The 24,914-nt window shown below is 37.7% G+C and overlaps 1 protein-coding gene across 6 annotated transcripts in view; it reads left to right on the forward strand.

Moving 5' to 3' along the window:
* Positions 1-24,871, forward strand: part of NSRP1 (nuclear speckle splicing regulatory protein 1) — a 68,110-nt gene extending 43,239 nt beyond the window's left edge. For 4 of the 6 annotated variants that reach the window (XM_033184435.1, XM_033184439.1, XM_033184441.1 and 1 more), the window contains 5 exons: positions 10,690-10,746; positions 16,190-16,318; positions 17,215-17,422; positions 19,049-19,157; positions 23,059-24,139. In XM_033184435.1, the coding sequence (XP_033040326.1) occupies positions 10,690-10,746; positions 16,190-16,318; positions 17,215-17,422; positions 19,049-19,157; positions 23,059-24,118 (1,563 nt within the window). In that variant the 3' untranslated portion in view covers positions 24,119-24,139. Of the gene's footprint in view, positions 1-10,687; positions 10,747-16,189; positions 16,319-17,214; positions 17,423-19,048; positions 19,158-23,058 lie in introns of all 6 variants that reach the window. The other 2 variants (XM_033184438.1, XM_033184436.1) reach the window with 2 other exon arrangements.
* Positions 24,872-24,914: the final 43 nt, after the last annotated feature.

The following is a 24,914-nucleotide window of genomic DNA, read 5'->3' on the forward strand; positions in this document are numbered from 1 at the left end:
TTTGAGAAGGCCATTAACAGGTGAATGGATAAACAATTTGTGCTATGTTTATACAATGGAAACACTACTTGGCAAGAAAGAACAGACTTGATACATGATGTGAATTAATCTCAAACTATGCTGAAAGAAGTAGATAACCCCCCCATACAAAGTATATATGTTTCCGGGTTTTGGCTATTACAAGTAAACTGGCTATAAACATTTGTATACAATTCTTTATGTGTACATAGGCTTTCATTTCTCTTAGGTAAATACCTATGCATGGAATGGCTGGGTCGCTTAAGATGTCTGTTTAAATAGTCATTTTTCTAATTATTAGAAATGTCACTTCTTTCTTATACTAGTTTTCTGTATATGCTTGTTTTCATTTTTGTCTCTTGTCTGTGGGTCTGCTTTGTACTGTATTAGCACTATTATATATACTGTTTTAATTTCTATGGCTTTATAATATATCTAATGCATATTTTGGGAAAATTTTTACCCTGTTGCTTTCCTATGGAATTGTTTCAAACAGATACATTTTTAGTTTACTTGCCTATTCTTCAAAACCTAAATGTTTGAATATTAAAGAAAAATGTGGAAAACAGAAAGTTTTCCTTTTATGATGCGGTACAGTATTGTAAGACAGTTAGATTATGAGAATCTTGTCCTGTGAATGGGATTTGAGTCATCAGTGGTGAACTGTTGAAGTATGACTTGTCAAAGATAATACATTCAGATCCTTTTGGATAGGAAGTGTAATTTTTCTTTTGTTCGTATTTAGAACCATTCTAAAAACACAGCTATGAATGAAGTGATCTCTCTGTAACATTTTCTCTGTCACATTTTTATGTTGTAAGAGTATGTCTTTGCTTGCCAGTATACCTTGCCAGGGTTGAGTAATATCATTTTAAAAATCTTTACCAACATGATAGGTGATAAAAGTTAATATTTTTATTTTCACCTCTGTAGTTATTGCTAAGATTGAATATTTTTAATATAGTTAAGAGTCATGTATATTTTCTCTAAATTTTCTCTTCATAGCCTTGTCCTTTTTTTTTTTTTTTTTGAGACGGAGTCTTACTTTGTCACCCAGGCTGGAGTGCAGTGGTGCGATCTCAGCTCACTGCAACCTCTGTCTCCCAGGTTCAGGCGATTCTCCTGCCTCAGCCTCCCGAGTAGCTGGGACTACAGGCGTGTACCACCATGCCTGGCTAATTTTTTTTTTTAATTTTTAGTAAAGATGGGGTTTCACCCTGTTAGCCAGGATGGTCTTGATCTCCCTACCTCGTGATCCGCCCACCTTAGCCTCCCAAAGTGCTGGGATTACAGGCATGAGCCACTGCACCTGGCCAGCTGTGTCTGTTTTTTTTCTGTTGCAGTGTTTGTCTTAGGTCTGAGCTTATGTAATGAAAATGTTAGGTACTCATCACAGCTCTTAAACTGTGTACTTACAAGAGTTGTGTGAATATAGACAAATAAGGCCCCTAGTAGAGATTGCTGAGTTATAAGACTTTTAATAAATGATCTGTTGCTAAGTTTAAAAAAGAACAAAAGAACAGGAAGTTCTCAGAGCACAACAGAAAATTTTAGCCGTGAGCCATTTGAAAGAAGGATTGGTTCTTGAACTGTTTTTGTTTAGCTAAGAGCCATTTTGGATAATTGGGTAGGTACAATTTTATTTAAGAAGGAAGCTCATATGTCCCATTGTGCTTTATTAGTTATGGAATAATTATTTCTGCAAAAAGAAAAAATTCAGAACCCATTACCAAATGTTTGTGTTAAAATAAATTTATGATTGAAGGTAATTTAATAATATAAATAATGGTTTAGTATCTATAATTTTTTCAGTGTCATTAGACTATATTTTGTTTCCTGGTGAAGGAGTACCAATAATACAGACCTAATTCCTTTTTTTTTTTTTTTTTTTTGAGACCGAGTCTCACTCTGTCATCCAGATTGGAGTGCAGTGGCATGATCTCAGCTCACTGCAACCTCTGCTTCCCGGGTTCAAGCGATTCTCCTGCCTCAGCCTCCTGAGTAGCTGGGATTACAGGCACATGCCACCATGCCTGGCTAATTTTTTTTATTTTTATTTTTAGTGGAAACGGGACTTTACCATTTTGGCCAGGCTGGTCTCGAACTCCTGAGCTCAAGTTATCTGCCCATCTCGGCCTCCCAAAGTGCTGGGATTACAGCATGTGCCACCACACCCAGCTATTTTTTTTTTTTTTTTTTTTTTTGTATTTTTAGTAGAGACGAGGTTTCACAGCCAGCCTGGTCTCGAACTCCTGAGCTTAAGCAGTCCACCCTCCTCGGCCTCCCAAAGTGCTGGGATTACAGGCGTGAGCCACTGTGCCCGGCCCTAATTCTTTTCTGATGGTTACTACCGCCCAGGAGGTAATCGATTTAAAATTGTATGGTGACACAACAAAGGTCGATAGTCTTGTATTTTCTCTTCGATTTATCTGAGCTAATTGTAAAGGTTTTTTTATTTTTTTGTAAGTCTCCCTTTTAGGTCATATCTGACTGCTATTCAAAATGAAGCAAGTATTAGATTGATTAAATAATTTTTATTCTCTACACAGAACAGTGGAGGGAGAAGAAAACAAAGAAATCTAGTTGCAATGTTTTTCTTAATTCTGCAGTTTATGGTGCCTATGCTTTGACCACTTTTTGTTTTTTTTGTTTTGTTTTGTTTTGTTTGGTTTTTGAGATAGAGTCTCCCTCTGTCACTCAGGTTAGAGTGCAGTGGCGCGATCTCCGCTCACCGCAACCTCCACCTCCTGGGTTCAAGCAATTCTGCCTCAGCCTCCCCGAGTAGCTGGGACTACAGGCGCGCGCCACCATTCCCAACTAATTTTTTTTGTATTTTTAGTAGAACCGAGGTTTCACCATGTTGGCAAGGCTGGTCTTGAACTCTTGACCTCAGGTGATCTGCCCGCCTCCACCTCCCAAAGTGCTGGGATTACGGGCATGAGCCACTGCACCCAGCCAGTGACCACATTTTTAACCCTTACAATGTGTATGTGTGTGCGTGCGGGTGCGTGTGTGCGAAGTATTGTTTATGTTAATTTTGTTTGTAAAATAGACCAGCCACTTTCTTCCCTTTTTTTGTGGGTTCCTTTCTTATTTGGAATTAAAGCTAACTGGAACCTACTAACTCTTAGACATAAATTTAAATGTTGACCAAATATGGCTCCTTTCCCACTAGATTGTGATCTTTTTGTAGCACCTAGTCTAAGTGCTGTCCACATGTTAGGCTCTCAGCATGTTTACTGAATTAAGTTTAAACATTTGGAAGGAGATGCTACTTCAGGTTTTTGGAAAGGTATTTTCCTGAGATTTTGATGAAGAACCTATCTTGAAATATTAGTGTGTTTTCTGTACTTTTACAAAAGTTCTAATGTTTGCATTTGAACCTGTTTGTTTATAAGTTGATTTTTTTTTCCTTTGAGATAAAGTCCCTTATAGGAAGTAAATTTTGTCTCCCTAAATTTAAAACTAATGATTTTATTAGAAGGCACCATTGGCTGAGCATGGTGGCTTATGCCTGTAATCCCAGCACTTTAGGAGGCAAAGGTGGGAGGATTACTTGAGCCCAGGGGTTTGAGATCAGCCTGGGCAACAAAGTAAGACCCTGTCTCTACAAAAAAATTAAAAAATTAGCTGGATGTGGTGACATACATCTGTAGTCCTAGCTACTCCAGAAGCTGAGGCAGGAAGATTGCTTGAGCCCGGGAAGTTGAGGCTGCAGTGAGCTGTGATCATGCCACTGCACTCGAGCCTGGACAACAGAGCAGGACCCTGTCTCAAAAAAAAGAAAAAAGAAGCCACTTTTAATGAATATTCTCCTGTGTTACACTGCAAACTGGTCCTCAGGCATAGAATTAGAATAATTGTCTACCTACTAATTCTGAAATAAGTCAATTAATGACTGTGTTGTGTGGTTTGGTCACGTTCAGCCTTAATCTTTTTTTAAACAGCTGTTTTTCCCTAAATAACTTGTAAGCTAAGATATTTTGTGGCAAGAACGAAATGTTTTTGCAATCTTTATACTAAGCAAAATACAAAATATCCTTGAAAATAATGCTGATAGAAAAGATCCAATCTCAAAAGGATATACTGCATAATTCAATTTATTTAACATCCGTCAAACACAGAGATAATGGTTGCCAGGGATTAGAGACAGAGGAGGAAGGATGAGTACGGCTTATAAAGGAGTAGTGCAAAGGAGTATTGTGGTGACTGGTACAATTAAGTGTCTTGATTGTGGTGGTAGTTACATGAAGTTATGTGTTATAAAATGGCATGGGACTACACACATACACGCACAGATGTATATGTATAAAAATGGTGAAATCTGAATAAGCAGTGTGTGTACCAGTGTCAGTTCCCTGGTGTTGATACTGTACTCTATGCAACTTACTAGCAATGGGAGAGTTTACGTAAAGGGTACGCAGTACTTAACTGTACATTTCTTTGAAGTTTAAAAATACGCTTTTTTAAACAAGTACTTCCCCTTCTCACCCCAAACCAGGGCAATTATTAAAAGCAAATGTCTGTTCATTTGGCGTGTCCTTGGTATCTTGCCATTTGATTATAGCAGCACAGCAGAGGATACCCTCAAAGGAGAATAATCTACTCATGTTTGGGGGCAGTGTATTTTTGTTTATGAAGAATTCCTAGTAAAGCCACTATCAGTTCTAGAAAACCCATTTCTAGTTATGGTACAGCTCCCATGGTTAATTAAGTATTCAAATATGTGCATCCTACATTTTCCTGTTTATGGACATACTGAATATAAAACCTTAAAGAATCTTAACACAAAAGAAAACATATACAGCCTTTTAAATATTCAGCAGAATAGATTTTTCTAATTCAGTGGATGGAAATATAATTATATTAATGTCACTTCAAATAAATACCAACCTTACATTTTATTAAGCACACTGATAAATATACTATAAAGAGGAATATTGTTTGCATGCTTTTCTGGTGAATAATTTTAACTATAATACTCCAAGAAAAAAAAAAGTATAGCTACTGTGTTCTCATAACTTAATTTTGATTTGTTTAAATATAAGCATTTCTTCAGCCATATATTTTTAAACAGGAACATAATAATAACAAAAATGGTAGCTAACCTTTGTGAGGTAGGTACTAATATATAGATGAGGAAACTGAAACAGGAAGAAATAAGCATACCTAGAATAAGCTAGCAAGAGAGAGAACAGTTGTAGACTGTTTCTGAGCCTACACTTGTGAATGTTATTCTGTACGTCCTCCTTATGCTATACAGTATAGGAACTCTGAAGTTAGAGATTAATAATCTTTGCAGTTATATTTAAATTTTGTTTTATTCATAGGACACACGTGAAATCTATTTCTTCTCTTGCTGAGTTCAGTAAGATCAACCCTTCCCTGATTTAAAAGTTCTCTTAAAATTTGTGTTAGTATTTTTGAAAATTTTATACAAGTTTATGGGGTACCTGTGAGATTTTGTTACATGTATATAATGTTTAGGGATCAAGTCGGCAATTAGTGTTTGTTACCCAAGTACAATACGTTTCTGTTAAGTATAGTCACCCTGGCTGGGCGCAGTGGCTCATGCCAGTAATCCCAACACTTTGGGAGGCCGAGGTAGGTAGATCACTTGAGGCCAGGAGTTTGAGACCAGCCTAGCCATCATGGTGGAACCCCATCTCTACTAAAAATACAAAAAGATTAGCCAGGCGTGGTGGTGCGCACTTGTAATCCCAGCTACTCGGGAGGCTGAGGCAGGAGAATTGCTTGAACCCGGGAGGCAGAGGTTTCAGTGAGCTGAAATCACACCACTGCCCTCCAGCCTGGGCAGCAGAGCAAGACTCCATCTCAAACAAACAAACAAAAAGGATAGTCACCTTACTCTTCTGTCAAACACTGAATATATTCCTTCTATCTTACTGTATGTTTGTACCCTTTAACCAGCTTCTCTTCATCCTCCCCACTTCCCTCACTTACCCTTCTCAGTCTCTGTTATCTACCTTTTCACCCTACCTCCATGTGATCAAATTTATTTTAGCTCCCACATGCAATTGAGAACATATGATGTTTATCTTTTTGTGTGTGGCTTATTTTACTTAAGATAATGACCTCAAGTTCCTTCCATGTTGCTGTAAATGACATGGTTTCATTCTTTTTATGGCCAAATACTATTCTGTTGTGTATGTATACTGTATTAGTATTTTAAGGATACCTCTAAAAATGTTAAAAGACTTGACCTTTAAAAACATAAGATCTGGCCAGGCACGGTGGCTCACAGCTATAATCCCAGCACTTTGGGAGGCCAAGGCCAGCAGATCATGAGGTCAGGAGTTTGAGATCACCCTGACCAGTATGGTGAAACCTGTCTCTACTAAAAACACAAAAATTAGCTGGGCATGGTGGTGCGTGCCTGTAATCCCAGCTACTCAGGAGGCTGAAGCAGGAAAATCACTTGAATCCTGGAGGCAGAGGTTGCAGTGAGCCGAGATTGTGCCACTGCACTCCAGCCTGGACCACAGAGCAAGACTCCATCTCAAAAAAAAAAAAAAAAGATCTTACTCATTTTTGCCTTTAATTGTACTAGTTATTTTTCTGTCAATCTGAATCTAGATGAGTTTTTTATGTTATATAGAAGATCTTTTTATGTATTTTTATGTAGGGTTACTATTATAGAAAAAAATAAGAGTGTTACTGCTACTCTTTTTTTTGTATTTGTTTAAACAGGTTTTTGGCGTTTTAATCATCATCCTTAGTAGTCATTCATTGTTAAAGTACCTTTATTTAGAAAACTGAGAATCAAATGACCTTCAGAAGAAGATTGTCAATCTTTCCTGACTTTTTCAGGTTAGGTTCAGAGTTATCCACTGAGGCTGTTGAATTCTAGGGATATAAGTTTGTGAATAGAATATGTAAAACTATTGCACTCCTTCCATTATGTTACCTTCCTGTGTAAGTAGTAACAGCTTGTTTTTTCAACAGTCGTATTTCATTCTTCTAAACAGCTGTAAACATAGAAACAAAATCTTTTGAGATGTCTCAAAATAGATATAGATTACATTGGAAAGGCCTTTCCCAGTCTGCTTATTCTATACTTTATAAAAATCTGAAAAGGTACAGCCTTGTGTTTTTCTTTCCCAAGTTTTCTTTTTGAAAGTTATTTTATTTCTCTGAGTATCCTCCATAATAACCAAGTTATATAGTTTAGATTGAAGCATCCAGTTTGAAAGGCAGCAGGTAAACTCTGACAGATTAAAGGTGACAGACTGAAGGAGGAGATAGGAAAAACTAATAAAAGCAAGTAAAAGAGGAAAACATCCAGCATTTGGAGATGTATTCTCAGTCCTGAAGACATCAACTCAGTGATCAAGAAAAAATTTTTCATTCATACTAATTAGAAATACAGACATGAAAATACATTGGAAATATTTACAGTTACTTTCAGTTTTGGTATTTAAAATTGATATTCTAATGAATGAAAGTGTCATATTACATGTAACAAATTTGCATTAAATGAGTAATACATGTAATACACAGCTAGTGTACTTAGCATAGCACCTAGCTCAATAAATGTTAGCAGCTGTTACTGCTTTTGTTACCAACATCTTTCCCCCAGTTAGTCAGTTTACCATCACCTAAAATGTCTTTAGTTCTTTGCATACTTATTTAATTTATTAAATATGTACTATATTGTATGACCTTTGTGTATTAAATTTATTTGTCTGTGGTCATAGAGAACTATTTTGTTCTGGTTATTACCATGAAAAAAAAAGCACTGGCCGGGCGCGGTGGCTCAAGCCTGTAATCCCAGCACTTGGGGAGGCCGAGACGGGCGGATCACGAGGTCAGGAGATCGAGACCATCCTGGCTAACACGGTGAAACCTCGTCTCTACTAAAAAAATACAAAAAACTAGCCGGGCGAGGTGGCGGCGCCTGTAGTCCCAGCTACCTGGGAGGCTGAGGCAGGAGAATGGCCTGAACCCGGGAGGCGGAGCTTGCAGTGAGCTGAGATCCTCCGGCCAGAGCACTCCAGCCCGGATGACAGAGCGAGACTCCGTTTCAAAAAAAAAAAGAAAAAAGAAAAAAACAGCACCAATTGCTGATACAATACAACTGAAGATAGCAAGTGTTAATAAGCTAGACTACTATAATTCTAGAGCTGAGGATTATATTTAACCATATATATGTTAATATGTTTAAACGTATATATGTTTAATGTATGTGTTACTTACACATACGTTTTTATCTATATTTAAGACTTCATTTTTTTTTAAACAGCAGTTTTAGACAGCAAAATTGAGATGGACAGGGATAACCCATGTGGCCCTAGCCATAAAAAGATGTAATTCACATAGCATAAAATTCACCCTTTATACAGTTCAGTGTCAGTATATTTGCAAATCCTGATACTTTAAAAAAATTTTTATTGTGCATATTTAAGGTATATAACAATGTTATGGGATATAGATGGTAAAAAGGTTACTACAGTAAAGCAAATTAACATATCCATTATCTTACATACTTTTTAAAATTTCTGTGGCAAGAGCAGCTACAATTTACTCATTTAGCATGAATACCATATATAGTACAATTTTATTACGTATTGTCCTCATGTGGTACATTAGATCTGTATACTTGTTCAATCCCTGCCTCTCCCCATTTCCTCCCACCCCACCCCTAGTAACCATTGTTCTTAAGTTCTTTATCTCATTCCACTTACAAGTGATGTCAGGTACTATTTTTCTTTTTGTGTTTGGCTTACCATGTAGCATAATGTCCTCCAGGTTCATTCATGTTGTGGCAAATGGCAGGATCTCCTTTTTAAAGGCTGACTAATACTCCATCATACATATGTACCACAGTTTCTTTATCCATTCATTTGTCAGTGAACACTTAGGTTGTTTCCATACCTGGCTATTGCAAATAATGCTGCAGTGAACATGGGAGTGAACATGATACCTTTACCAGGTGGTGACTTCATTTCCTTTGACTATATGCCAACAGGGATTGCTAGGCTGAATGGTAGTTCTATTTTTAATTTGTTTATAAACCTCCATACTGTTTTCCATATTGACTGTACCAGCCTACATCTGCACCAGCAGTATACAAGAATTCCCTTTTCTGACACCATGCTAACCTTTGTAATTTTCTGACTTTTTTATAATAGCCATTCTAACAGGTCTGAGATGTTATCTCATAGTGGTTCTGATTTACATTTCCCTGATAATTAAAGCCTGATACTTTTAAGGAAACATATTTTTCTTAAGTATTTTTTTTTCTCAGCTGTATGTAATCTTTACTTTTGCCCATGGGATGACTACTTCCTGTCTTCCTCTTGCATTCTTTTACATTTTTATTCTCTTTGATTCTCATCTAATGTCATATCTCTTTTGGAAAGGGACTCTTGATTCTTCATATACATCTAGTTGCCTTCTCTGCCCTGGGCTTCCCAGCCCTTTGTTTATTCCTTTATTATATTGCTTATCATATTTATATTGTAATTGCCTTCTTTTTTTTTGAGATGGAGCCTGGTTCTGTTGCCCAGGCTGGAGTGCAGTGGCACAATCTCGGCTCACTGCAACGTCTGCCTCCCAGGTTCAAGTGATGCTCATGTCTCAACCTTCCAAGTAGCTGGGATTACAAGTGTGCTCCAACACTCCCGGCTCATTTTTGTATGTTTAGTAGAGATAGGGTTTCAACATGTTGGCCAGACTGGTCTCAAACTCCTGGCCTTAAGTGATCCGCCCGCCTCAGCCTCCCAAAGTGCTGGGATTACAGGCATGAGCCGCCGTGCCTGTCCATATATTATAATTATCTCTTTAATTGTCTTCCCTTTCAGACCATTTATCTGAAGCAAGATCTTGTTTCAGTCTCTGGCCTTAAGACAGAGACTGTTCTTGCTTTTTCACTATCCTCAGGACCTAAATATGCCTGGTATGGAAGGCTTTTCAGTACATAGTTTTTGAATGATTATAGCCACGAATAGTTACTGCTGTCCCTAAGCCTTAAGCATAAACTGAGAGCTTGATACACTATATTGAGTGATGAATATGAAAATAATTTGCTTTTTGTAAGCTGGGAATCATACCATTTTAGTGTTGGAAGGTACCTGAAATATTATCTAGTCCAGTCTTTCCCCATTTCACACACTCAAACACACTCTCTCTCTCTCATGTTCACATGAAGCAAATTGAAATCCATAAAGGTTGAATGACAGTAGTGAAGTTAGGATTAAAAATTCATGTTTCCTCATTTTTTCCTGTACCATTCCATTTTCTCTGACACCTTATAATCTATTCTAGGATTTACAAAACAAATTCATTTATTTCCTGAAGTTTAGGGGAGAAACCCTGAAAATGTTAGTTTAATTCGTATTATATCTTTTTACTTTTAGCTATAAGTAAGGCACCATTGCCAACCAGAAAACAGGTTGAGCATCCCAAATATGAAAATCGAAAATCCTAAATGTTCTAAAATCTAAAACTTTTTTGAGCACTAATGTGAAGCTCAGAGGAAATGCTCATTGGAGCATCAGACTTTCAGATTTGGGATGCTGAACCACTAAGTATTTTAAAAATCTGAAATACAAAACATTTCTGGTCCCACGTATTTTAGATAGGGGACACTCGTACTGGAAAAGAAATTTTAAATTTTTTAAAAAGTGACAATATATTTCTGTTTGATAGACCTCCATGAGTGAAAGCCTTCAGAGGGAAGCTGCTAAGAAGCAGGCCATGAAACAGGTAAGGTAGAAGACTGGGATAAGTGCATTCAGTGAAGCATTTTGGTTCATTATTAAGCATCAGTTTTAGTATCTAGGTGCTGAGACTAAAACAGAGTAGATTTAAGGAAAAACACAATGAAGAATTAGCTCCTTATTGCTGTGCTATAGATTAAACCAGTTCTGCTTGTAGGTGACTCATTAGTCTAATAATGGATTGTTTGGCCTGTTGTTATTTATTATTGAATTCTTGCTAGTGAGCTTACTTGGGAAAAAAAACAAACCTTTTCACAATCAAAATGGTTTCACAAACTTATAATTATTTGAAACTCATCTGCCAAGAAAGAAGAATATCAGAGATAGATAAAAATATATAGACATAGAGATTTATTTATTTATTTCTGAGATGGAGTCTTGCTCTGTTGCCCACGCTGGAGTGCCGTGGTACACTCTCGGCTCACTGCAGTCTCCGTCTCCTGGGTTCAAGCAATTCTCCTGTCTCAGCCTCCCAAGTAGCTGGGACTAAAGGCGCATACCACCACGCCCAGCTAATTTTTGTGTTTTTAGTAGAGACGGGGTTTCACCATGTTGGTCAGGCTGTTCTGAAACCCCTGACCTCAGGTGATCCGCCCACCTCAGCCTCCCAAAGTGCTGGGATTACAGGTGTGAGCCACCGTGTCAGGCCTGATAATTGTAAAAGACTTTCTGGTACCTTAGTGTTTCCAAGTACTTTTTACTTACATTTATCTTTTACAATTCTCACAAACTTGCCCATAGTCCTGATTAAGAAATCTGAAACTCAGAAAGGATAAAGTGCTCCTTAAGATCATACTACTGAATATCAAACTGGGCCTGAAGACTTACTAATTTTTCTACTTCTATACTAGTATATCTTAGATTTTCTGCTATAGAATGTAATGAAATTAAACAATAGCAAGGTGCCTTTCTTTTTCATTTTAAATTATTTATCCTCCACATTAGCTTTATAATTTTTGATACTATTTCCTCTTTGTCTAACTGGAAACCTGCATAAAGGTAAGTTTATTAAGCACTTTGTATGTGCCAGGCATCATATCAACCATGTTTAAGAATGATCTTTAATTCTTACAATAATTCTATGAGATAGATGCTTTTATAATCCTTATTTTGTAGTTAAGGAAATGAAAGCAAGAAGAATTTATGTGACTTGCATGAGACCACATAGTTAATAAATGGTAGGGCTGTGTTCAAACTAGACAGTGAAACTTCAGAACCTAAGCTTTTAACTACTGTGTTTCACACCCTCCTGGAGGAATTGGCACAGAAGGATATATTTAGTCATTTTAAGATAATGTCAGAGTTTCACAGTGAAATATAATGTGTTAACTCAGCAGCCTCAGAATGATATAATTTACACATAAAACATAAAAAAACATTATTTAATATAAACATTGTAGTGCTTTGAGTCAGAATTTTGGAGAGACCGTTAAATTCAACTTCCTCACTATGTAAATGGGAGACTTAGTTCTGGAGAGTTGGGTAACTTATCCACGATAATACAGGTATCTTGTTTTCCAGGATTATTTTAACATTTTATGCTGCCTTTTTTTCTTCACTTAAAGCATGAATCCCAAATCTAATTTTATTCTTAACTCTGTCTTGTTCAAGACACTTTATCTGTTTAGTGGGACTTTTTCATAGTTTGCTTGGAAATTAAGAATGCTGCTACAACTCTTATACCTTTCACCTGCTTTCTGCTGATTTTTTTCTCACACATATATTACATACTCTTCCATTTGTTCCCCACTTGGTTGATTCAGCTTGTCAAGTGTCTTTATCCATCCAATTGAAACTATTTTTCATTTTACTATGAAGAATACTAGCTTGATTGCATTTACTGAATCTTAGAGAAAGTGCTCTTTAAAATGGGGTACTTTAAATGATTTTTTTCTTCTTTTATCAGAATCTCAAGTTTACAGAACCGATGATGGCAACATTATTGTCGTATTGCCTATTTCATTGGGAAAACTTTCAGTATGTCATCAGGAAATAAAACATTTGCTGTAGGTCTCTGGTAGATATTTGATGCTAATCTAAGGAAATTGTTTTCTTAGTTTGAGGGTTTTGTTGTTTATTTGTTTAAATGGTGAACTATATACAAAAAGGATACTACTTCATGACCATGTTGGTTTTATACCAATAATGTGAAGTCAGCTTAACTTTAGAAAATCAATCACTGTGACTTCACATAAGTGGCACAAACCTAACATGAGCATAAAATGTTATCCTTTTCTTATATTGTTGCATTTGGCTTACTGAAGTTTTTGAGAGTTTTTAAGTATTGAAGATTTTTGCATCATAAGTGAGACTGGGCAAAAAAAAAATTTGATAATACCAAGGTTTAGCGAGCCTTATACTATGAGCTAATATAATACTGTATACATTTTGTTCGTTTCTATTTCATTTTCTGTCCTGACAGATTAGTGTTTTCTTCCTTCTATTTTCTTTGGGTTTATTTTGTTATTTTTTAACTGTTTGAGATGGGTGCATAGCTCTCTGTTTTCTTTCTCTTTTCTGATGTATGCATTTAATGCTATATGTTTCCCTCTAAGTACTTCTGTAGCTGCGTCTTATCGATTTTGATAGGCAATATTTTTGTTGTTTCATGCAAAACATGTTCTGATTTGCATTATGATTTCTTGTTTGACCCATGTATTACTAATTTCTGAACATAACGGAAGTTTTTGATTACCTTTTTGTTATTCATTCCTAATGTGATTACTTTGGTATTTTGCTTGTTTGTTTTGGGGGTTTTTTGTTTTGTTTTGTTTTTGTTTTTGTTTTTGAGATGGAGTGTCGCTCTGTACGTAGGCTGGAGTGCAGTGGCTCACTGCAACCTCCACCTCCTGGATTCAAGTGATTCTTCTGCCTCAGCCTCCTTATAGCTGGGATTACAGGTGTGCACCACCACGCCCGGCTAATTTTTATATTTTTAGTAGAGACAGGGTTTCACCATGTTGGCCAGGCTGGTCTCCTGATCTCAGGTGATCCGCCCACCTTGGCCCCCCAAAAAGTGTTGGGATTACAGGCATGAGCCACCACAGCGAGTCCCTAACATGATTATTTTGGGTTCCAAGGCACTGCACTGTGTTGTTTCATGCCTTTAAAACAGGTAGAGGTTTACTTTATGGTCCAGTATATAGTCAGTTTTTATAAATATTTTTTCTGTGTTTGAAAATGTTCTGTATTGATATAAAAATTAGCCGGGCCTGGTGGTGTATACCTGTAGTCCCAGCTACTCAGGAGGCTGAGGCAGGAGAATCACTTGAACACAGCAGGTGGAGGTTGCGGTGAGCCAAGATGGTGCCACTGCACTCCAGCCTAGGTGACAGAGCAAGATTCCGAACCCCCCAAAAAAAAGAAAAAAGAAAATGTTCTGTGTGTGTCCATTGGGCCAGCTGTGTTAATCCACATATATTCATACTGTGTTTTTGTTGTTGTTTGTTGGTTGGTTGGTTGGGGTTTTTTTTTTTTTTTTTTTTTTTTTTGTCCATTCTGTTACTGAGAGGCATATGTTAAAATCTCTTGCTGTAATTGTGGATTTGTCTGTTTTTCCTTGGATATCTGTTCAGTTTTTGCTTTATTTATTATTATGTTGCAACATAGTTAATAGTAACATATCTACTCAAGTGCTCCCCTGCAGCTCTTCTCCCAGCATATACAAAGGCATGTCATCAGTTTAAAACAGCCCTGGCCGGGCTCAGTGGCTCACGCATGTAATCTCGGCACTTCAGGAGGCCGAGGTAGGTAGATCATGAGGTCAGGAGTTCGAGAACAGCTTGACCAATATAGTGAAACCCCGTCTCTACTAAAAATACAAAAAATTAGCCAGGTGTGGTGGCAGGTACCTGTAATCCTAGCTACTCTGGAGGCTGAGGCAGGGGAATTGCTTGAACCCGGGAGGCAGAGGTTGCAGCGAGCCAAGATGGCGCCACTGCACACCAGCCGGGGCAACAGTGAGAGACTTCGTCTCAAAAAAAAACAGCCCTCAGTCTCCCTTTTCCCTTGCTTTTTGTTATTGTAGTGGTGATTATTTCTTAGATTCCATGTTTCCCTCTTTGTGTTAGCCAGGCTAGTTTTGGGGAGTGAACAGGAGTGCCATTTCAACATCTAGGCAGGAGAATCTTTCACTTTGTAAAGGTTGAGAAGTGAAAAAAATGAATTTCTTAATATTTTAAACAATATTCTAGAAAAAAGGTTTTTCAGTTAGCATGTGCATTATTCAGAGTTTAAATGTTGGTATGTAAAAACCCGAGTCTATCAGATAGATTCTTTTGAATAATTACATCATCCTGTCACTTAAAAAGGATCCCTCTTGGGTTCTACATTAGCCAGTCTAGCAATTCAGGAAAAAGTTGAAGTGTATAGACTCTGTACTTCAGGAATTTACAACCGGGGGCAAAAGGCTAAGATTTGTAAAACAGGAAGTAAAAACGCCCATGCCTGGCATGGTGACTCAGGCGTGTAATCCCAGCACTTTGTGGGGGCGCTGAGGTAGGTGGATCATTTGAGCCCAGGAGTTCAAGACCAGCCTGAGCAACATGGTGAAACTCTGTCTCTACAAAACATATAAAAATTAGGCAGGCATGGTGGCACACGCCTATAGTCCCAGCTACTTGGGCGGCTGAAGTGGGAGGACCACTTGAAGCCTGGGAGGCAGAGGTTGCAGTGAGCCAAGATTGCACCACTGCACTCTAGCCTGACGACAGAGTGAGACCCTGTCTCTTAAAAAAAAAAAATAGTATATTATTAAGAGCTAATTATTGCAGAATAGAATGTTCCTCAGTGTTTAGAAGAAAGATCATTGGGGGTTAGAGGCCTCAGAAATGGGCTCAAAGAAGAAGTAGGACTGGCCCTTAAACACTGGATAAGATTTTGATAGCTTGAAAGAGAAGAAAAAAACATCATTTAAGATGGAAGGAACATGATAAAGGCAGAGACTTTATGTTTGACAACTCTAAAAATGATAATGAAAGTTTAGTATATAATACAGGCCTGTCAAAACCAAGGTTAGGTGTTTCCGTCGTACCTTTTGACCTTTTGATGTGGATAATTATGTACAAATGAATAGATGATAATAATAGTTGATGTTTATTGAATACTTTATCAGGCTCTGTTTTAAGTTTAGTCATTTAATTATAACAGCTTAGAATGTAAGGATAATCATTATTCTTTCTCTTCTAGATGAGGAAATTAAGGTACCAAAAGATTATAAACAAACGTGCCCAGAGTAATTAGTAAGTGTAGAGCCAGAATTCATACCCAGGCAGCCTAGCTCCAGAATTTATTCATATTTTGTATCTGAAATGTGATTGTAATTTTTAGGATATATTTTCAATTTATGAACCATTCTCAAAAAACATAGATTTTGTTGTATCTATTGGCTGGCTCATATTTTTGAAACATGTTTAATTTTTTTTTTTAAGACCAAACTGGAAATCCAGAAGGCCCTTGCAGAAGATGCTACTGTGTATGAATATGACAGTATTTATGATGAAATGCAGAAAAAAAAGGAGGAAAATAATCCCAAATTGCTTTTGGGGAAAGACCGAAAGGTTTGTTAGCTGAAATAACACACTTTCTTTGACCCTGACCTACATTTTGTGTTTTAATCTTGTTTTAACATGAGAATGATCTGAGAAAAAGCTTTTAGGTATGTGAAGTATGAAGAGTCCCTAATTCCAGATATTATAGATTTGATCTTAGAACTCAAGAAGTACTACGTATATTATCCTAACAGGCCAAGTGAATTACCTCACAATTTTGTTTTTTGCTTTGAAATCTTTGCAAATAGTTTTTTGGAAACTTTTCCTTAGAATTCTAATGTACCAAATTTGTACTGCTCCTGCCCTGTGTATGTTTATTTGTGTTTTATTATCCTCTCATTTTTTTCATTTCTTCCTAGCTGGTAACTGAATCATCTGCCTACACCTATCTTGATTTTATTTTCAGTGAGAAAAAAATGTGGGAGGGGGAAAAACTGAAATAAGTTCAGATTTTCTTTCTGTCAGCTCTTGTTCTTTCACAAGCACAGGCTGATTTTAAGGGCATTTGCATCTGACAGTTACCTACTAGTAGAGTGATGGTATAAAATTATATTAAAGCTACTATTTTAAATAGTCATATTTCTACTAAATGTGAAAAATTAGCAGGAACTTTTCTGATTTTTTTTTTAATTAAGAGAATACCAGAAAAAAGAGAAAAAAAATTATATTTAGTTTGATGTTTTTTAAAGTTAAATCACATTATAAACAGTTTCTATCTCTGCTATACCTAAATTTTTATTGAAAATAGTTTCAATATTAATCTTGCTAGTAAGTTTATATTGAATGTAGGGAAGACAGTCTTATTTGGGACGATCATTTCTATCTTAATGAATTCATTATAAAAATTGTAATATTAACAATTACTATTTTTTTACTCTTTTCGTAAATCTTTTTTATTTCCTTAGCCCAAGTATATTCACAACTTGCTAAAAGCCGTTGAGATCAGAAAAAAGGAACAGGAAAAAAGAATGGAAAAGAAAATCCAGAGAGAACGAGAAATGGAAAAGGGAGAGTTTGATGATAAAGAAGCATTTGTGACATCTGCATATAAGAAAAAACTGCAAGAGAGAGCTGAGGAAGAAGAAAGAGAAAAGAGGGCTGCTGCACTGGAAGGTAACATGAAAAGTGGGAAAGGCACAAGGAAACAGTAGCAGAATCTCTACCCTGTGGTTAGCTGTTGGCTCTGTCACTGAACTTTTGGGTTATGAATTTGTGATCATAATTTATATTTAGGAATTCAAAACACAAGAAATATGGTATTATATAGTACTATAAAACAAAGAGGAAAGTTTAAAAACACAGTTGAACTCTTCAGTAACTATTATTTCTACTAGACTTAGTTCTCATTTTGTGGCTTTTGCCTTAGAACATGATTTGAAATGTAAAAACATTTATTACAAAGTATAACACCATGGCATTTGTCAGAAACAATATAAATATAATTTTAAACCCTAGTTACATTTTTCTGGAATGAGAAAATAATAGAGTAACACCACTCAAGGAGCATCAATGAGGCAATTAGAAAAGGAATAACATTAATTGAAGAAAGAATAAAAATTGGATGAATTAAGATTATCTTAATGCTTTAGTGCTTTCTGCTCATGATTATGTCTCAAGATCTAAGTAGAGTATATATTTATAAAATACTTTTTTTTTTTGAGACTGGGTTTCTGTCACCCAGGCTGGAGTGCAATGGCTCAGCCATGGCTCACTGCGGCCCTGACCTCCCAGGCTCCAGTGATCCTCCCACTTCAGCCTCTTGAGTAGCTGGGACTATAGGAGCATACCACCGTGTCTGGTTAATTTTTGTATTTTTTGTAGAGACGGGGTCTCACTATGTTTCCAGGGCTGGTCTCGAACTCCTGGGCTCAAGTAATCTTCCTGCCTCAGCCTCCCAAAGTGTTGGCATTACAGGCATGAACCACCATGCCTGGCCCTGTATAAATACTTTAATTGACAAATGCTCATCAGCTGTTTTTTTTTTTTTTTTTTTTTCTGAGACAGAGTCTCGCTCTGTCGCCCAGGCTGAAGTGCAGTCGTGTGATCTTGGCTCACTGCAACCTCTGCCTCCCGAGTTCAAGTAATTCTTATGCCTCAGCCTCCCAAGTAGCCGGGATTACAGGCACGTACCACCACACCTGGATAATTTTTATATTTTTAGTAGAGACGGAATTTTACCATGTTGGCCAGGTTTGTCTTGAACTCCTGAGCTCAGATGATCCACCCACCTCAGCCTCCCAGAGTTCTAGGATTACAGGCGTGAGCCACTGCGCTTGACCTCTTCAGCTTTTAATTAGAAGAAAACCAAGTCTTTAACATTCTGTCTAAGCATGTACTGTGTGTTTAGAGTGCCAGTCAGCAGTCTTTCTATAAAGGACCAGATAGTATTTTAGTATTCATATTTTAAGACTTTAAATTTATAAATTCATATTTATGAATGCCAGATCGTATTCATACTTTAGGGCTTTTTGTATATGTGATCTCTGTCGCAGTTACTCAGCTCTGCCTTTGTAGTACAAAAGCAGCTTTGGACAATACATAAATGAACAGGGCTTTGTTTCAATAAAAATGTATTTATAAAAACAGGCAACAGGCCCAATTTGGCCTGTAGGATATAGTTTGCCGAGTCCTGATCCAGAGAAGAGTTTACACACTGTATGTTATATACTCTACGTCTATAAAATGAAACTGCACTGTGCCTTATTGAATATATTCTAATTTTTGCTTTCCCTCTGTTAGCATGTTTGGATGTAACCAAGCAGAGAGATCTCAGTGGATTTTATAGGCACCTATTAAATCAAGCAGTTGGTGAAGAGGAAGTACCTAAATGCAGCTTTCGTGAAGCCAGGTGAGGAGACGTATATGAAATATTTTGAAGAAAGATACTGTTATAATAATCTGTGGTTGTGGGGTCATTTTAACCCTCTGAAAGATGGAAGATTACAACATTGCATATTGTGTTGTCAGTCAGCCTTTCCTAATTGAATGAATGGCTAGAAATTTGCAGTTTCTTGATTTTAAAACCTACAGATTTAGTTTAAGATCATTTTTATTCTGCAGTTCACAGAAATTGTTACATTAAAAGTCAGTGATTGAGTTTAATATTGTAAAACCAAAGACAGACTTTTAATGTATAAAGTTTCTGAATTTTTAAGTGACTTATGGTTCTTAACAAGGGAGAGCAAAATCTTCAAAGGAAAGCAAAATCAAATTGTGGTTTTTCCTTTTTTTTTTTTTTTGAGACAGAGTCGCACTCTGTCGCCTAGGGTGGGATGGAGTACAGTGATTCAGTCAAGCTCACTGCAACCTTTGCCTCAGGGGCTCAAATGATCCTCCCAAGTAGCTGGGACTACAGGTGCAAGCCATCATGCCCAGCCAATTTTCTTTTTGTGTTTTTGTTTTTTTTTGGTTTTTTTTTGAGACGGAGTCTTGCTCTGTCGCCCAGGCTGGAGTGCAGTGGCCAGATCTCAGCTCACTGCAAGCTCCACCTCCCGGGTTCACGCCATTCTCCTGCCTCAGCCTCCCGAGTAGCTGGGACTACAGGCGCCCGCCACCTCGCCCGGCTAGTTTTTTGTATTTTTTAGTAGAGACGGAGTTTCACCAGGGTTTCACTGGGTTAGCCAGGATGGTCTCGATCTCCTGACCTCGTGATCCGCCCGTCTCGGCCTCCCAAAATGCTGGGATTACAGGCTTGAGCCACCGCGCCCGGCCTGGTTTTTTGGTTTTTTTTTTTTTTGAGATGGAATGGAGTCTCACTCTGTTGCCCAGGCTGGAGTGCAATGGCGCGATCTCGGCTCACTACAACCTCTGCCTCCCAGGTTCAAGCGATTCTCCTGCCTCAGCTTCCTGAGTAGCTAGGACTACAGGTGCATGCCACTATGCCCAGCTAATCTTTGTGTTTTTAGTAGAGATGGAGTTTCACCATGTTGGCCAGACTGAGCTCGAATTCCTGACCTCAGGTGATCCATCTGCCTTGGCCTCCCAAAGTGCTGGGATTATATGCGTGAGCCACCATGCCCAGCCTCTTTTTGTATTTTTGTTGTAGAGATGGGGCTTTATGTTGCCCAGGCTGGTCTCGAGCTCCTGGGCTTGAGTGATGCCTCCATCTCAGCCTCCCAAAGTGCTGGGATTACATGTATGAGCCACTGCACCTGGCTGCTTTTTTTTTTTTTTTTTAAATAAGAATGTAGGTATTCCTCATGATCCTTAAAATGATTGGTGCCTGGTACCTTAAAATGATTTTGCTGTCAGAATTAAGGAGAAATTTGGAAAGAATTAGGTGTCTACAATGTAAGTCTTATATACGTGTTCAGATAGTATATAAAAAGGAAGTGATTTATTTTCAAAAATAGGTTCCAGCCTTCATAAAATGTAAGACTTACATATCAGGGGCTAGAACAGCACTGTTCAGTATGTAGGCACTAGTCACGTGTAGCTACTTAATTTAAAGTAAATAAAGTAGGTTGAGTGCGGTGGCTCACGCCTGTAATCCCAGCACTTTGGGAGGGTGAGGCGGGCGGATCATGAGGTCAGGAGATTGAGACCATCCTGGCCAACATGGTGAAACCTTGTCTCTACTAAAAATACAAAAAATTAGCTAGGCATGGTGGCACATGCCTGTAATCCCAGCTACTCAGGAGGTTGAGGCAGGAGAATTGCTTAAACCCGGAAGGCGGAGATTGCAGTGAGCTGAGATTGCACCACTGCACTTCAACCTGGCGACAGAGCTAGACTCCATCTCAAAAAATAAAATAAAATGGCTGGGCGCAGTGGCTTACTCCTGTAAGCACTTTGGGAGACCGAGGCGGGCGGATCACAAGGTCAGGAGATTGAGACCATCCTCGCTAACACGGTGAAACCCTGTCTCTACTAAAAATACAAAAACAAAAAATTAGCTGGGCGTGGTGGCAGGAGCCTATAGTCCCATCTTCTCAGGAGACTGAGGCCAGAGAATGGCGTGAACCCAGGAGGCGGGGCTTGCAGTGAGCTGAGATTGCAGTGAGCTGAGATTGCACCACTGCACTACAGCCTGGGCGACAGTGCAAGACTCTGTCTCAAAATAAATAAATTAATTAATAATAAAATAAAATAAAATAAAATAAAATAAAAAATTAAAGTAAATAAAATTTAAAGTTTTGATCACAGTGGCCACATTTCAGATACTCAGTTGCCATATTTGGCTGTTGGTTGCCATATTGGGACAGCTCAGATATGAATATTACCATTTCCTGAGGCATTTCTATTAGTGCTGGTCTAGAAGGTAAAGGATTAGAGGATTTTTGAATAAAGTTATAAGGTATTACAGGAGTGGTGAGATGATTATGCCATAAGTATGTAGCTGAAGGTAAAAGAGTCTGTCCTAAGCAAAAAAAAAATTAACAGAAACGGTTCTGAGTAGATCTGAGTGTATGTTGCTAAGGAAGGGAAGAGGTAGGAGAATAGAATTAAGGTGAGGAGAGGAAGTTTATGCCCCACTCCCTCCCTGCGCTACTAGGTTTTGATTATAAAATTGGTGAGAAGTATGAATCTAAGAAACTGTATTTGAAATTCAGGTTTTGAATGGAAATTATACATTATGTCTTTGTATTAGAGTTTCATCTGGAAACTCTGTAATGTCGTTGACATAGTTGTACTTCTCAGAGTCTAATAATCAAATTCCTAACTGTTAGTGGGTCCTTTAGCCAAGATAGTTCTGCCGGTAATTCCTGGAGAACCAAAGTTGTTGCAGCATTAGTGTGGTTAGTAAGTGATTAGTAAGAATCACTGAGTGATTCTTATTTACATTATACTCACTGTGTGAGTAGTACAAAGTTAACTGTACTTGCCAGCTGGAACAACATAAGTAATATAAATAATTTTAGTGCTGTTGATTCTAATGGACAAATTAATATATTTCCATGTTATTGTGATAGGTGCCAAGGAGTATATCAGGATACTAGCGCGTTTTTCATCATGAGAGAGAGTAAATATTTAGGATTATATTTGCCACTGTTTTGCTGTGCAGAGATTATCTTCATGTATTTCTAGGACTATTTTTATAATTTTTTGAAAAGAAAAAGGCCGAGCATGGTGGCTCATGCCTGTAATCCCCGCACTTTGGAAGGCTGAGGTGGTTGGATCACCTGAGGTCAAGAGTTTGAGACCAGTTTGGCCAACATGGCGAAACCCCATCTCTACTAAAAATACAAAAATTAGCTGGGCGTGTTGGTGCAGGCTTGTAATCCCAGCTGCTCGGGAAACTAAGGTGAGAGGATCACTTGAGCCTGGGAGGCGGAGGTTGCAGTGAACCAAGATTGTGCCTCTGCACTCCAGCCTGGGTGACAGACTGTCTCAAAATAAATAAGAAAGGAAACAAAAAATCTGAGAGTCACAACTTAAGCTTCATGTTGCGAAAACGGAACTTAGATTCAGAACATATCTTACTTTTCCCAATTATTCTTTGTCTTAGGCTTACCAAAAAATGAAGACCTGTACAAACCCTTGCCTGTATGTTCTAATAATATAGTAGACAAGGGCTAATTTTCTCTTTTCACTTTTACAAATATTGGACATATTCTGAATGGCATGAATTTGAAATTACTAGTTTGCATAGACATCAGGACCTTTTTGCATTTGGATAATCAGACAGTATATATCACTATAGGTGTATTGATTTGAGTATTGATAAAAATTATATGAACCCTTCATTTGCTTATTACAACTGATAATGTGGCATTTTTTCTGCCCTTTTTTGTTTTTTTGTTTTTAAGATCTGGTATAAAGGAAGAAAAATCAAGGGGCTACTCCAATGAAGTAAGTTCAAAAAGCAGAATACCACAGGAGAAATGCTTTCTTCAAACTGATGTGAAAGTGGAGAAAAACCCAGATGCAGACAGTGACTTTGATGCTAAGAGCAGTGAGGATGATGAAGTAGAAGAAACTAGAGTGAACTGCAGAAGGGAAAAGGTCATAGAGACTCCTGAGAATGACCCCAAGCACCACAGGAATCAAAACCACTCTCGGTCACCTAGTGAAGAAAGAGGGCACAGTGCCAGACACCACACGAAAGGATCACGAACATCGAGAGGACATGAGAAAAGGGAAGATCACCACCAACAGAAGCAATCCAGAGACCAGGAGAACCATTACACTGACCGCGATTACTGGAAAGAAAGGGATTCTCATAGGCACAGAGAGGCCAGTCATAGAGATTCCCATTGGAAGAGGCATGAACAGGAAGATAAACCAAGGGCAAGGGACCAAAGAGAAAGAAGTGACAGAGTGTGGAAAAGGGAGAAAGACAGGGAGAAATATTCCCAAAGAGAACAAGAAAGAGATAGACAACAAAATGATCAGAACCGACACGGTGAGAAAGGAGAGAAGGAAGAGAAAAGCAAAGCAAAAGAAGAGCATATGAAAGTAAGGAAGGAAAGATATGAAAATAATGATAAATACAGAGATAGAGAAAAACGAGAAGTAAGTGTTCAATCTTCAGAAAGAAATCGAGACAGAAAGGAAAGCAGCCCAAATTCTAGGGCAAAGGATACATTTTTTGACCAAGAAATATCCAACAAAATGAGAAACATGGCAAAGGACAAAGAAAGAAACCAGGAGAAAGCCTCTAATTCTGAATCATCCCTGGGAACAAAACACAGACTCACAGAGGAAAGGCAAGAGAAGGGTAAAGAACCAGAGAGACCACCTGAGGCAGTGAGCAAGTTTGCAAAGCGGAACAATGAAGAAACTGTAATGTCAGCTAGAGACAGGTACTTGGCCAGGCAGATAGCACGGGTTAATGCAAAGACCTATATTGAGAAAGAAGATGATTGATGGCTACCCTAAGAGAAAGATAGTTTGGAGGGCATTTTAAATTTTATTTTCAAAATTTTAGGTTAAAATCAAAAGTCAGTCTTAAATTTTGGATGTTTGGATGTGGATGTTTGGCTGAATTTATATATAGTATGTACTCATCATTACCACATTCTTTGTTGTATTCAAGAACTGTGAGAGTGTACTAATTCCCTATAGGTACATAATGAGGAAAATTGGCTCCACCACAACCATTAAAAAATAATTTTGGCCAGATGTGGTAGCTCGTGCCTGTAATACCAGCATTTTGGGAGGCCAAGGCAGAAGGATCACTTGAGGCCAGGCATTCAAGACCAGCCTAGGCAGGATAATAAGACCTTGCCTCTATTTAAAAAACAAAAAGCCTGGCATGGTAGTGCGTGCCTGTAGTCCCAGCTGTTGGAGAGGCTGAGGCAGGAAGATCGCTTGAGCCTAGGAATTTGATGTTACAGTGAGCTGTGATCATACCACTGCACTTCAACCTGGGCGACAGAATGGGACCCTGTCTCTAAAAAAAATTTTTTTAATAAATAATTTAACTCTTATAATGTTTTGTTGCAGGAGCTGTTTGTTTTATAAATATTGTATTTCAGATAAAATATGGATTTGAAAAATAGAAAATATACTTTATGTTCTGAAATTTGTATTAAAGTGTAAAATGTGAATCATACATCTTGTCTAGCTTACAGCATAGTTGGCTTAAATGAAAATAAAATGATATGCTTATACATTTTATTTATGCATTTATTTTAAAGTAATTTTGCTCATGTCGCAGTTC

The sequence above is a fragment of the Trachypithecus francoisi genome, unplaced genomic scaffold (genome assembly GCF_009764315.1).
Source record: "Trachypithecus francoisi isolate TF-2019V2 unplaced genomic scaffold, Tfra_2.0 Lachesis_group20, whole genome shotgun sequence".
NCBI classification, from domain to species: Eukaryota; Metazoa; Chordata; class Mammalia; order Primates; family Cercopithecidae; genus Trachypithecus; species Trachypithecus francoisi.